Source organism: Mytilus edulis, chromosome 5 (genome assembly GCF_963676685.1).
Source record: "Mytilus edulis chromosome 5, xbMytEdul2.2, whole genome shotgun sequence".
Classification (NCBI taxonomy): Eukaryota; Metazoa; Mollusca; class Bivalvia; order Mytilida; family Mytilidae; genus Mytilus; species Mytilus edulis.
Window position 1 is genome coordinate 86,979,595 of NC_092348.1, and position 13,440 is coordinate 86,993,034.

At 34.1% G+C, this 13,440-nt stretch overlaps 1 protein-coding gene across 4 annotated transcripts in view; it reads left to right on the forward strand.

Moving 5' to 3' along the window:
• LOC139524712 (uncharacterized) overlaps positions 1–13,440 on the forward strand; it is an 87,760-nt gene that overhangs the window by 8,146 nt on the left and 66,174 nt on the right. The window contains exons 9-19 of one of the 4 annotated variants that reach the window (XM_071319730.1): positions 1,193–1,423; positions 1,572–1,784; positions 2,282–2,512; positions 2,960–3,172; positions 3,825–4,052; positions 5,738–5,977; positions 7,983–8,213; positions 9,028–9,267; positions 11,557–11,787; positions 12,386–12,598; positions 13,148–13,378. In XM_071319730.1, coding sequence (XP_071175831.1) covers positions 1,193–1,423; positions 1,572–1,784; positions 2,282–2,512; positions 2,960–3,172; positions 3,825–4,052; positions 5,738–5,977; positions 7,983–8,213; positions 9,028–9,267; positions 11,557–11,787; positions 12,386–12,598; positions 13,148–13,378 — 2,502 coding nt within the window. The remainder of the gene's footprint in view (positions 1–1,192; positions 1,424–1,571; positions 1,785–2,281; positions 2,513–2,959; positions 3,173–3,824; positions 4,053–5,737; positions 5,978–7,982; positions 8,214–9,027; positions 9,268–11,556; positions 11,788–12,385; positions 12,599–13,147; positions 13,379–13,440) is intronic. The other 3 variants (XM_071319731.1, XM_071319733.1, XM_071319732.1) reach the window with 3 other exon arrangements.

A 13,440-nucleotide genomic window follows, 5' to 3' on the forward strand; every position in this document is an offset into this window, starting at 1 on the left:
TTGAACAGAAAATGAATCAAACATAGTGCAATGCAAATGAAGTTACTAAATTTAGAGTTAATCTATAATTTTTCGAATTGTCTTTAACTTTAAAATGGTTGTAAACTATTATAATGGTAAGTGTATAAATAAAATGTGTTTTTAAATAGAAATTAAATTTGTGTAACATGTATGTAAGTACAATGTCAGTGTACAGTTTTATAAAGTTTCTTCCTAATTTGGACAACACTAATAGGGCACACCCCTACCACTTCGACTGGGTTCCCTTTGGCCGGAGGTACTACTTCCAATCGCGTCGGGAATGCCGTAAAGTGGTTTACTGTCGCAGAATTTCTTGGCAATGTTGGTTGAACTGGAAATGGTGGTGGGAAGGATTTATGTTCTTTGTATCTTACTTCTTTTAACTTTAATTTGCTGCAGGTTTAAAATAGTACTGGAAATCTATCTTGGCTGTTTTGTGTCATCTCCATTGACTTTTGAAAGATCCTTTTTAAGGTTTCACACTAAAATAATTTTACATTTAATTTTCTGATGGCACAGAATGATGGTACATATAAATCTTGATATATTGGCCGTCCTGTTGTAGAAATGTAGTCCTCTGTTTGTTCTTCATATAAGTTTCCTTTTGTTTGGTGGTTTCTTGGCAGTAATTGATGGTATCAGTTGTTTGTTGGCTTCTTGGAATTCTTCGTTCTTGCTCGGTATAGAGATGGCCGTGGGGTCGGCGCTGTGTGGTATAGGCGGATCCGGGGATGCAGGGGTTCAGATGGAATATCAAAAGATAAATAAAGAGCTGCTGAACCAACGCCTCTTATGTTTTGTGCTGGTAGAGTTCCCTTAAGTGGATATCTGGATATCTGGTATCCACTTAAGGGAACTCTACCAGCACAAAACATAAGAGGCGTTGGTTCAGCAGCTCTTTATTTAAATTTTGAAATATATATAACAATTTAAAACAAAAATATAAATAAGAAAAATCTGGAAGTGCTGATGTATAATTTTTGTTATCACTGTTTGAATAAAATATATTGCACTAGAAATATGAAAAGGAAAAAAATATAAAAGTGTCCTTACAAATTCAAGTAAAAGGTACACAGAAGCTATGAATGATGATAAATGTATGTTAAAACAATATCTTTTTTTAAATGAATGTAAGCAGCAATATAGTGAGGTTATGAACTATTTATTTCAGGTGAATATCAACAGAATTTGTGTCAAGCTGTCAACAAAACTTGTGATCCTTGTACAAAGAGACTGCCATCTTGTGTGGGGAAATCAGATGGATTAAATTCCTTCCCTGCCAAGATGTGGCAAGCAGATTATATGAGATGTTACAAAAATAGAACAATGGCGGTCACAACATGTCCAACCGGAGAATACTTCAATCCTAGACTGGACAAATGTATGAAAGTTGTACAACCAGGTCAGTTATTATTCTTTTGATTTTTTTTCAAAAAGCTCAGTCCATATATATTTCATATTGTAGAGTTTAAATATGTTGTTTCTGACTGCAGTGAAAGTCTACAAACTGTGCCACACTAAATATATAATATCCGTTGTCTCTTTTTCAGTTGACATACCAGATTATTGTATAGTCCACCCAACAGCCGTAATACCCGACCCTACAAACTGTGCCAAGTTTTACAACTGTTTACAGAACTTGGGCACTAAAACAGCTGTTGTATTTGAGTGTAAATATCCTGACTTATTCTCTGACGTTTCCCAGAGCTGTGAAAGATTCCAGAATGTGTTGTGTAAAACCAGGAAGGAACCACAAGCACCTTGTAAGTATTGAAGTTAATAAGATAAAATCAGAGTTCTTTGAGGATAATTTTTTTATGTATATTTTCAATTTGATGTGTTTGATATCTGCCTCATAAGGACATCTAAAAAAAAAATTACATATACATTGCTTGTGATTGCTGAGGCATGTTTTTATTGTGATCCACAGATTGTGGGTTACTCAACATTTTTGTGATGTAAGGTTAAAATGATATCCATAGAAGGAAATTTTGAAATTTATATTTGTTGCTATGACAAAATTTAAAGGAGGTAATTAATAGACTAAATACTTTAAATAATATAATGTGTAGATGTATGTCAATGAGAAAGCAACCAAACAATGCAAAAATAAAAAAATGATGTATAGAGGTCAATAAACAGTCATATAACATTAAACAATAGACATGTGTCTAAACAATATGTTAAAGCAGTAAATCTTCCAGAGTTTAGAATAGATGTGAATAAATTTATAACCAAGGTTAAATACTTTATTCTTCAGGTGAATATGACCAGAACTTATGTAAGCCAGGAGACATGAACTGTGAAGTATGTCCTAAACGTTTACCCAGTTGTCGTGGACTACCTGATGGTGACGAAGCTGTCCAATCAGCTCTCTGGACAGATCTGTATGTCACATGTCTGATTAATAGGACCATGGCTGTCCGTCATTGTCCTGTTGGTCAAGTGTATGATCCTACTCAGTTACACTGTGTCAGTAAAATACCTAAAGGTTAGTTACTACCTTGTGTTTTACAAGTATTGTATAGATGTTGCAAAAAGTGGTGGTTCTGAAGGTTTTGACCACCAACATTTTACAAAGGACCAACATGCTTTAATATTTTTCAATAGAAATAATTTGAAGACCAGCAGATTTTCTATATAATTCCACCTTGTGTGATATTGCTGTATTTTGATTGGATGAGGCATGATATTTTTTACCATTTTCTACTGGTATGTATTAAGATTTTCTTTTCTTTGCCAGTGTATTTGTCATTAGAGAATTCCATCTGCCTGGGTATTTGCAAGCATCCTATTAAAATTCAGGCGAATAACATTAAAATTTGTATTGCACTTATAAAATGTAGTGGATTGTAATATATATGGCAATAGCATTTATCTGAATATGTCCTAAAACAAAAGGTTCTTGTGAGTTTAAGTTTTATTGTATTTTTTCTAGGAAATATCGATGCCTTCTGTCTGGCTAACCCCACATCTATAGTGCCACACCCAGACACTTGTGGTCAGTACTACAACTGTTCAGCCATGTCCAAATATGGTCATCATCTCCAGGAATGTCAGTACCCAGATCTGTTTGATGATGTCAGTCTGACATGTAAAGACTTTGAACAAGTCAATTGTAACAAATCAAAACATGAACCAGAGGCCCCATGTAAGTACTTTAACATAGTCAATAAACTATATCTTTAAATTCAAGAGATAGAGATTCATTAGCATTTATGCTTTCTTAAATGTCCAGAATTAAGATCCAACAAATCCTTAGAATCATTATGCCATTAACCATTCAAATTTATGCCTAATTTTTCTATGGCAAAATGCAGTGTTGAATTGAATGAATGAATGAATTCTTTATTTGCCAAGCAGTAATTACATACTATTGCAACACAAACATATTTACATTGTGACACACAATAAACAACACAGAACAATATTATAAGATATTGCAATAGACAAATAATCAACAACTACCAATTATATGTGATCTAATCTGCCTTGCAGATTTCGAATAATTACACAATTTTCCAACTAAAGATCTAGAGTTTGAAACTAAAAGAAACACAGAGATTTGATTGATGTTTCATTAAATATTTCTGAACACAAAAGATCTACAAAAAATACTAGAATACCAAACTGAAAGATCTGTTTAAAACAAAAAGGTGTTTAAAAGGAAAGACTTTTAGATCAATAAACATTTAATCTTTAATGGCATAAGGTGATTTCATGTTTACATCTTTACATATTTAATAATGCATGTCTAAATGTGCTGCAAATTTTATATTTAAAGACAAATTTTGTTTTCACAGGTGAATATTTACAGAACAGATGTAATGCATCAGATACTAGTTGTCTCCCCTGTCCTAAACGTCTGCCATCTTGTGTGGGACATCCTGATGGAGACAACTCATTCCCCAACAAACTATGGATGTCTGACTACATCACTTGTTATAAAAATAGAACATTGAATGTGACACAGTGTAGCCATGGTTACTTCAATCCAAGGACAGTCAAATGTGAAGATGCTGTTCCTAAAGGTAACAGATAACCACTAATCATTGTGTTTACTGAACAGGTTTCAACCATTACAAATAAATTTTAGTAACAAATCAGCTAAGGAACCATGCGGTAGAGGGGATCAGCAAGGAACAAGTCACTGTAAAATATTAATACACAATTTAATGCAATGTTTCTGTACATCATTTATATGTAGAAAAGACCAAGAAACAACTAAAATTAAAGTCTTTAAGATTCATTCTGAGTACGAACTATGATTTTTATCCAAGACTTATTTTTCTAGACTTGCAAGTATTTTAAATAAAAGGGACAAACATTTGATATTTTGATTGTTAAAAAGCGGATGATATTAGAATTCATAATGCCAACCAGCCACTAAATAGTATTAGAAAGGCAAAAACCATTTTGTACCCTGACCATTTCGTACATTGACCATTTCGAAGCTCATGGAATATTAACATGTAATACCATTTTGTACCTCATTGAAGATTAATATGTATGCCATTTTGTACCCCCATGGAAGATTAATATGAATGCCATTTCGTACCTCATGGAAGATTTATATGTAATACTATTTCGTACCTCATGGAAGATTTATATGTAATACTATTTCGTACCTCATGGAAGATTTATATGTAATACTATTTCGTACCTCATGGAAGATTTATATGTAATACTATTTCGTACCTCATGGAAGATTTATATGTAATACTATTTCGTACCTCATGGAAGATTTATATGTAATACTATTTCGTACCTCATGGAAGATTTATATGTTTGCCATTTCGTACTTCATGGAAGATTAATATGTATGCCATTTCGTACCTGATGGAAGATTTATATGTAATACCATTTCAAACATCATGGAAGATTAATATGTATGAAATTTCCTACCTCATCGAAGATTGATATGTAATACCATTTCGTACCTCATGGAAGATTACTATGTAGGCTTTTTGTACCTCATGGAAGATTATTATGCATGGCATTTCATTTTTATGTGTAACATGTCTTGGTTTATCATACAAGGAAAGTCAAGGCACTTTGCACATATCTCTATTCATAATGTCATTACTGAGAATCAGGATTGTACACAAGGCGTCCATAGAGATGTTAAAGGCGGCTTACACAAATATCAACATCAACGTACTTCTGCCGGTGGTCAAATGTTGCTTTCCGTGTTGTACGAGCCTGCTTTTTTTGCATCTTCTTCAGTTTACCCTCTGATACCAAAAAAAACCTTTAAAAACATGAAAAACTGTACAAAAATATGATAGGAAATGGCTTACATGTATTAAGTCCATGAGGTATGATGCATTTGGCCCATTGGGTACAAAATGGATATTATCGTGGGTACAAAATGGTAAATGTTAGGTACGAAATCACAGATTTGGGTATGAAATGGCAGAGGTACGAAATGGTCAGGAAACGAAATGACTTGCTTTCTTAGAATGGACACAAGAGGAATATGATGTGACATCATAATCAATGAGCCAGCCTGTTTAATAACATGTTTGATTTAATAATAACTTGACATGTTTAATAAGCTTTAAAAAGAGGTCTGCATGCATAGTTCTTTAAGATAAGATTTAGGAAAGAATATTTGTTACTGCTTGATCAATTTATTTAAATTTTCCCATCCCCATTCCATTTTATAAAACGCAGATAATTGTGCTTCCTGCAATGTTTTAATTTTGTTTTGCAGTTGATGTACCAGACTACTGTACAGCCCATCCCAGCGCCGTTCTACCAGACCCAGATAATTGTGCTCACTACTTTAACTGCTCTGATCCCACCATGGCGACCATAAACAGAGGAGCAGGTCAGACTCCAGGAAATTACAGGAAGGAGTGTCACTATCCAGACTTATTTGATGACAGTATTAAACAATGTAATAACTTTGAAATGGTCAACTGTAGTAAGAAACCTGAACCACAGGCTCCTTGTAAGTATTTGAAAAACATGTGATGAAAAAAAAATAATGTCTTTAATTTTCTAGGTGGACAGATACTATTAGTTGCTTCTTCCTTACCCCTAGCTAATAAAGGCAGTATAACTTTGTATGTAAGTACCATATTTTACAAGGATTTGATTTAAAGAATGAAGATAGAAAAAGAAAGAGTATTAGGTTTTTGAATTGCATATGTTTTTAGCTCACCTGGCCCAGAGGGCCAAGTTAGCTTTTCTCATCACTTGGCGTCCGGCGTCCGGCGTCCGTCGTCGTCCGTCGTCGTCGTCCGTCGTCGTCCTGCGTCCGGCGTTAACTTTTACAAAAATCTTCTCCTCTGAAACTACTAGGCCAAATTTAACCAAACTTGGCCACAATCATCATTGGGGTATCTAGTTTAAAAATTGTGTCCGGTGACCCCGCCAACTAACCAAGATGGCCGCCATGGCTATAAATAGAACATAGGGGTAAAATGCAGTTTTTGGCTTATAACTCAAAAACCAAAGCATTTAGGGGAAATCTGACATGGGGTAATATTGTTAATCAGGTTAAGATCTATCTGCCCTGAAATTTTCAGATGAATCTGACATTCCCTGGTTAGGTTGCTGCCCCTGAATTGGTAATTTTAAGGAAATTTTGTTGTTTTTGGTTATTATCTTGAATATTATTTTAGATAGAGATAAACTGTAAAAAGCAATAATGTTCAGCAAAGTAAGATCTACAAATAAGTCAACATGACCAAAATGATCAGTTGACCACTTTAGGAGTTATTGCCCTTTATAGTCAATTTTTAACCATTTTTCGTAAATCTTAGTAATCTTTTAGAAAAATCTTCTCCTCTGAACCTGCTGGGCCAAATTATTTGAAACTTGGCCACAATCATCATTGGGGTATCTAGTTTAAAAATTGTGTCCGGTGACCCCGCCAACTAACCAAGATGACCGCCATGGCTATAAATAGAACATAGGGGTAAAATGCAGTTTTTGGCTTATAACTCAAAAACCAAAGCATTTAGAGCAAATCTGACATGGGTAAAATTGTTAATCAGGTGAAGATCTATCTGCCCTGAAATTTTCAGATGAATTGGACAACTTGTTTTTGGGTTGCGGCCCCTGAATTGGTAATTTTAAGGAAATTTTGCTGTTTTTGGTTATTATATTGAATATTATTATAGATATAGGTAAACTGTAAACAGCAATAATGTTCAGCAAGGTCAGATTTACAAATAAGTCAACATGACCAAAATGGTCAGTTGACCTCTTTAGGAGTTATTGCCCTTTAAAGTCAATTTTTAACCATTTTTCGTAAATTTTATATATCTTTTACTAAAATCTTCTTCTCTGAAACTGCTGTGCCAAATTGATCCAAACTTGGCCACAATCATCTTTGGGGTTTCTTGTTTAAAAAATGTGTCCGGTGACCTGGCCATCAAACCAAGATGGCCGCCACGGCTAAAAATAGAACATAGGGGTAAAATGCAGTTTTTGGCTTATAACTCAAAAACCAAATAATTTAGAGAAAATCTGACATGAAGTAAAATTGTTAATCAGGTCAAGATCTATCTGCCCTGAAATTTTCAGATGAATTGGACAACCTGTTTTTGGGTTGTGGCCCCTGAATTGGTAATTTTAAGGAAATTTTGCTGTTTTTGGTTATTATATTGAATATTATTATAGATTTAGGTAAACTGTAAACAGCAATAATGTTCAGCAAAGTAAGATCTACAAATAAGTCAACATGAACGAAATGGTCAATTGACCCCTGTAGGAGTTATTGACCTTTGTAGTCAATTTTCAATCTGCTTCCTTTGTTTAATATTCACATAGACCAAGGTGAGCGACACAGGCTCTTTAGAGCCTCTAGTTTTTTAAAGAAAACAATAGATAAATGTTCTAAAAAAAAAACCAAACACATTCAGTAAAGTTAATTGTAAAAATTTGTTGCATAGTGGCAGTTCTTATAATTATATTATTGTATAACAACAAAATGCACATTATTTTAGGTGACTATCAACAGAATTTGTGTCAAGCAATCAACAAAACCTGTGAGCCTTGTACAAAGAGACTTCCATCTTGTGTAGGAAAATCAGATGGATTAAATCCTTTCCTGGCCAAGATGTGGCAAGCAGACTATGTCAGATGTTATATCAATAGAACAATGGCCGTCACAAAATGTCTAACTGGAGAATACTTCAACCCTAGACTGGATAAATGTATGAAAGTTGTACAACCCGGTAAGTGTTTTTCTGTATATATCAATTTGTTCAATCAGCAACTTATGAAATCAGGTTGACAAAATTCTACCAAACATGTACAGATTTTTATGCCCCATTAATGGGCATTATGTTTTTTGGTCTGTGCGTCCATTTGTCCATTTGTTTGTCTGTCAGTTCTTTCATCCGTCCATTCATTAGTCCGTCAATCATTCATTCGTCCGTCTGTCCCGCTTCAGGGAAAAGTTTTTGGTCAAGGTAATTTTAGATGAAGTTGAAGTCATATCAACTTGAAAAGTACACATGTTCTTCATGACATAATCTTTCTTTAATGCCAATAAAGAGATTTGTCCCCAATTTCACCGTCCACTGAACACAAAAAATGATAGTGCCTGTGAGGCATCTGTGTACTATGGACACATTCTTGTCCTATATGACTTGGCATTGGGTTTCTTCTATATAAATTTTTATTCGGTTTCCCATACATAGAAATTGATTTTGACTTCTATTATTATTGAAAAGACAAACTACACATCTACCTAGGAACACTCATCCAAATTTTTAGATTTGAACTAAAATGACATAAGTTATAGACCCATCTGACATGCATCAAGATACACCTTAGAGAGAGGTCAAATACAAGTTTTATGGTTTGACATAGCTAAGGGTTGATCCAAACATTTATCCCACTCAAGTCCAGCAGGTAGCCATTGGACAACTGAAGCACTTTTGACACATTGTGTCCTGATAAAATAGGATAAACATAAATAACTTTTCCTGGTTCACATGATTAATTTCCAATTACAATCATGCACACTACTTTGTTATATTTCAGTTGATGTACCGGACTACTGTACAGCCCATCCAAGCTCCATTTTACCAGACCCTGATAATTGTGCTCACTACTTTAACTGCTCTGATCCCACCATTGCCACCATAACCAGAGGAGCAGGTCAGACTCAAGGAAATTACAGGAAGGAGTGTCACTATCCAGACTTATTTGATGACAGTATTAAACAATGTAACAACTTTGAAATGGTCAACTGTAGTAAGAAACCTGAACCACAAGCTCCTTGTAAGTAAATTACTTTCACAATAAGTGGATACTCATAAAAAAAATTTTAAAACATGATTAAAACTTTTAAGTATTATCAAAGTTCTGAAAGAGAGTGTTTAAACCATTTGTTGAATGAAAAATTAAAAGCAATTTTGGAGCAATATGTTTACTTTCATTCTTCCACAAATATTTTTTTTTCTCAATGTGTCTACTTTAAAAAATTCCAAATAGATAACAGAAGTACATAGAGGAGATGACAAGTACAAAGAGTAAATCATAGAAGTACAGAGGAGCTAACAGAAGTACGAAGAGGAAATAATAGAAGTACAGAGGAGCTAACAGAAGTACATAGAGGAGATGACAAGTACAAAGAGTAAATAATAGAAGTACAGAGGAGCTAACAGAAGTACAAAGAGGAGATGACAGAAGTACAAAGAGGAAATAATAGAAGTACAGAGGAGCTAACAGAAGTACAAAGAGGAGATGACAAGTACAAAGAGTAAATAATAGAAGTACAGAGGAGCTAACAGAAGTACAAAGAGGAGATGACAGAAGTACAAAGAGGAAATAATAGAAGTACAGAGGAGCTAACAGAAGTACAAAGAGGAGATGACAAGTACAAAGAGTAAATAATAGAAGTACAGAGGAGCTAACAGAAGTACAAAGAGGAGATGACAGAAGTACAAAGAGTAAATAATAGAAGTACAGAGGAGCTAACAGAAGTACAAAGAGGAGATGACAGAAGTACAAAGAGGAAATAATAGAAGTACAGAGGAGCTAACAGAAGTACAAAGAGGAGATGACAGAAGTACAAAGAGGAAATAATAGAAATACAGAGGAGCTAACAGAAGTACAAAGAGGAGATGACAAGTACAAAGAGTAAATAATAGAAGTACAGTGGAGCTAACAGAAGTACAAAGAGGAGATGACAGAAGTACAAAGAGTAAATAATAGAAGTACAGAGGAGCTAACAGAAGTACAAAGAGGAGATGAAAGAAGTACAAAGAGGAAATAATAGAAGTACAGAGGAGCTAACAGAAGTACAAAGAGGAGATGACAAGTACAAAGAGTAAATAATAGAAGTACAGAGGAGCTAACAGAAGTACAAAGAGGAGATGACAGAAGTACAAAGAGTAAATAATAGAAGTTACAGAGGAGCTAACAGAAGTACAAAGAGGAGATGACAGAAGTACAAAGAGGAAATAATAGAAGTACAGAGGAGCTAACAGAAGTACAAAGAGGAGATGACAGAAGTACAAAGAGGAAATAATAGAAGTACAGAGGAGCTAACAGAAGTACAAAGAGGAGATGACAGAAGTACAAAGAGGAAATAATAGAAGTACAGAGGAGCTAACAGAAGTAGAAAGAGGAGATGACAAGTACAAAGAGTAAATAATAGAAGTACAGAGGAGCTAACAGAAGTACAAAGAGTAAATAATAGAAGTACAGAGGAGCTAACAGAAGTACATAGAGTAGATGACAAGTACAAAGAGAAAATAATAGAAGTACAGAGGAGCTAACAGAAGTACAAAGAGTAAATAGTAGAAGTACAAAGAGGAGATGACAGAAGTAAAAAGAGTAAATAATAGAAGTACAGAGGAGCTAACAGAAGTACATAGAGGAGATGACAAGTACAAAGAGTAAATAATAGAAGTACAGAGGAGCTAACAGAAGTTCAAAGAGGAGATGACAGAAGTACAAAGAGGAAATAATAGAAGTACAGAGGAGCTAACAGAAGTAAAAAGAGTAAATAATAGAAGTACAGAGGAGCTAACAGAAGTACAAAGAGGAGATGACAGAAGTACAAAGTGGAAATAATAGAAGTACAGAGGAGCTAACAGAAGTTCAAAGAGGAGATGACAGAAGTAAAAAGAGTAAATAATAGAAGTACAGAGGAGCTAACAGAAGTACAAAGAGGAGATATCAAATGTTCAAAGAGGAGATAATAGAAGTACAAATAGGAGATAACAAAATTACATCAATGAGAAAACATAAGTACAAAAAGGAAATATCCAAAGTACAAAGAGGAGATAACAGAAGTTTAAAGTGGAGATAACAAGAGTACACTGTTGAGATAACAAGAGTACAAAGTGGAGATAATATAAGTACAAAGTGGAGATAACAAGAGTACAAAGTGGAGATAACAAAAGGACAACATGGAGATAACAAAAGTACAAATTGAAGATAACAAGAGTACAAAGAATAGATAATAGAAGTTTTATTACAATGATGTTGTATGATAATATTTGATAAGGTGTGCATAAAAGACATATAATTCTTAAATATACAAATTTAAATATATTTCAGGTGACTATCAACAGAATTTGTGTCAAGCTGTCAACAAAACCTGTGATCCTTGTACAAAGAGACTTCCATCTTGTGTGGGGAAATCAGATGGATTAAATCCCTTCCCTGCCAAGATGTGGCAAGCAGATTATGTCAGATGTTATAAAAATAGAACAATGGCCGTCCCAAAATGTCCAACTGGTGAATACTTCAATCCTAGACTGAACAAATGTATGAAAGTTGTACAACCTGGTAAGCAATTTCTGTGTATATCAGGTGCATTAAAATATTATTTTGATGACATTAGAGCAGCATTGGTAGTACCGCCTACCAACTATACAAAGATCTACATCTGTTTTCAGAAAATTTAAGAATTAGATAAAGAGATTCAACCACTGCATCAAACGTTTAAGATATTTCTCTACTGATGGCGGGAAGATTTTTATATTTAAAATGTGAGGCTTGCCAAGCTTTTTAATTATTTGAAATTTAACTCCTTGTTTTTAAAATTCCAATAGGGAATATACTTTATATTCTTATGTTATATTATAACAAGAATATGAAATTTAACTGTTGCGAGTGGAGAAATATTGTAATACATGAGCTGTTGGGGTAGAATCTGTTTCTTTCTAAGGAATTTCAACCAATAATTTTCCAAGTACAAAGTTTTCTTAGAGATTGAGAAATGTGAAAATTGCATAAATATTTGAGAAATTTGGTTTTCAGTCAGTTCAGGAACCAGAGTGTTGTTAACCTCACTTTGAAGGCTGTATGTTCCATTTCAGTTGACATCTGATTGTTAACCTCATCTTGAAAGCTGTAATGATTTGTAAAATTGTTTCTATTTTAGTTGACATACCAGATTATTGTAAAGTCCACCCAATAGCCATGATACCAGACCCTACAAACTGTGCCAAGTTTTACAATTGTTCCCAGAACATGGCCACTCAAACAGCAGTTACATCAGAGTGTAAATATCCTGACTTATTCTCTGACGTTTCCCAGAGCTGTGAAAAATTTCAAAATGTGTCTTGTATAACCAGGAAGGAACCACAAGCCCCCTGTAAGTTTAATAATTTCCCTTTTAAAATCTGAAAAAATGACAAGATTTGATTGTACTTATAATTAAACATATATACATGTAATATTCAACGATATTTTGTTTTGTTTACTTACTGGTTCCCAGATATAACATGGAAATATTACCAGTATATTTAAGTACACATGCATAGAGGCTAACATGATTTTTAAGGATGACGCAAAGTGAAGGGAGGGGTACAAGTAGTACAAAATTTTAGTATAAATTTGAAATCTTAGAAGTTCTTGGCATATAAATGTTGAAAATATGCCACACAGCCTATGTTTTGACCTCTGAATAAAATAGTAGTGCATATCAAATTTCCATTTTAGGATATAATTTTGACGAAGTTTTATAGTAAAAGTGGCTCAGTTTTAGCCGTAAAGAGAGTTCCTATGGGTATTTGCATTGCTTATATTTACAGAAGTGCTACCTTAAGATTGTTGTTTTTAGATAGTTTTTGTCATTCATTAAGTTCCCTGCCATTTTTGAAACATTTATATTATAATGTAGAACAAATCTTTGATTCCTTAGGTGAATATGACCAGAACTTGTGTAAGCCAGGAGATATGAACTGTGAAGTATGTCCTAAACGTTTACCCAGTTGTCGTGGACTACCTGATGGTGACGAAGCTGTCCAATCAGCTCTCTGGACAGATCTGTATGTCACATGTCTGATTAATAGGACCATGGCTGTCCGTCACTGTCCTGTTGGTCAAGTGTTTGATCCTACTCAGTTACACTGTATCAGTAAAATACCAAAAGGTGAGCTATACTTGTTCTTGTCTCTATTGATAATGTCAGAAAAAAATAAGGCAAACAGGAAT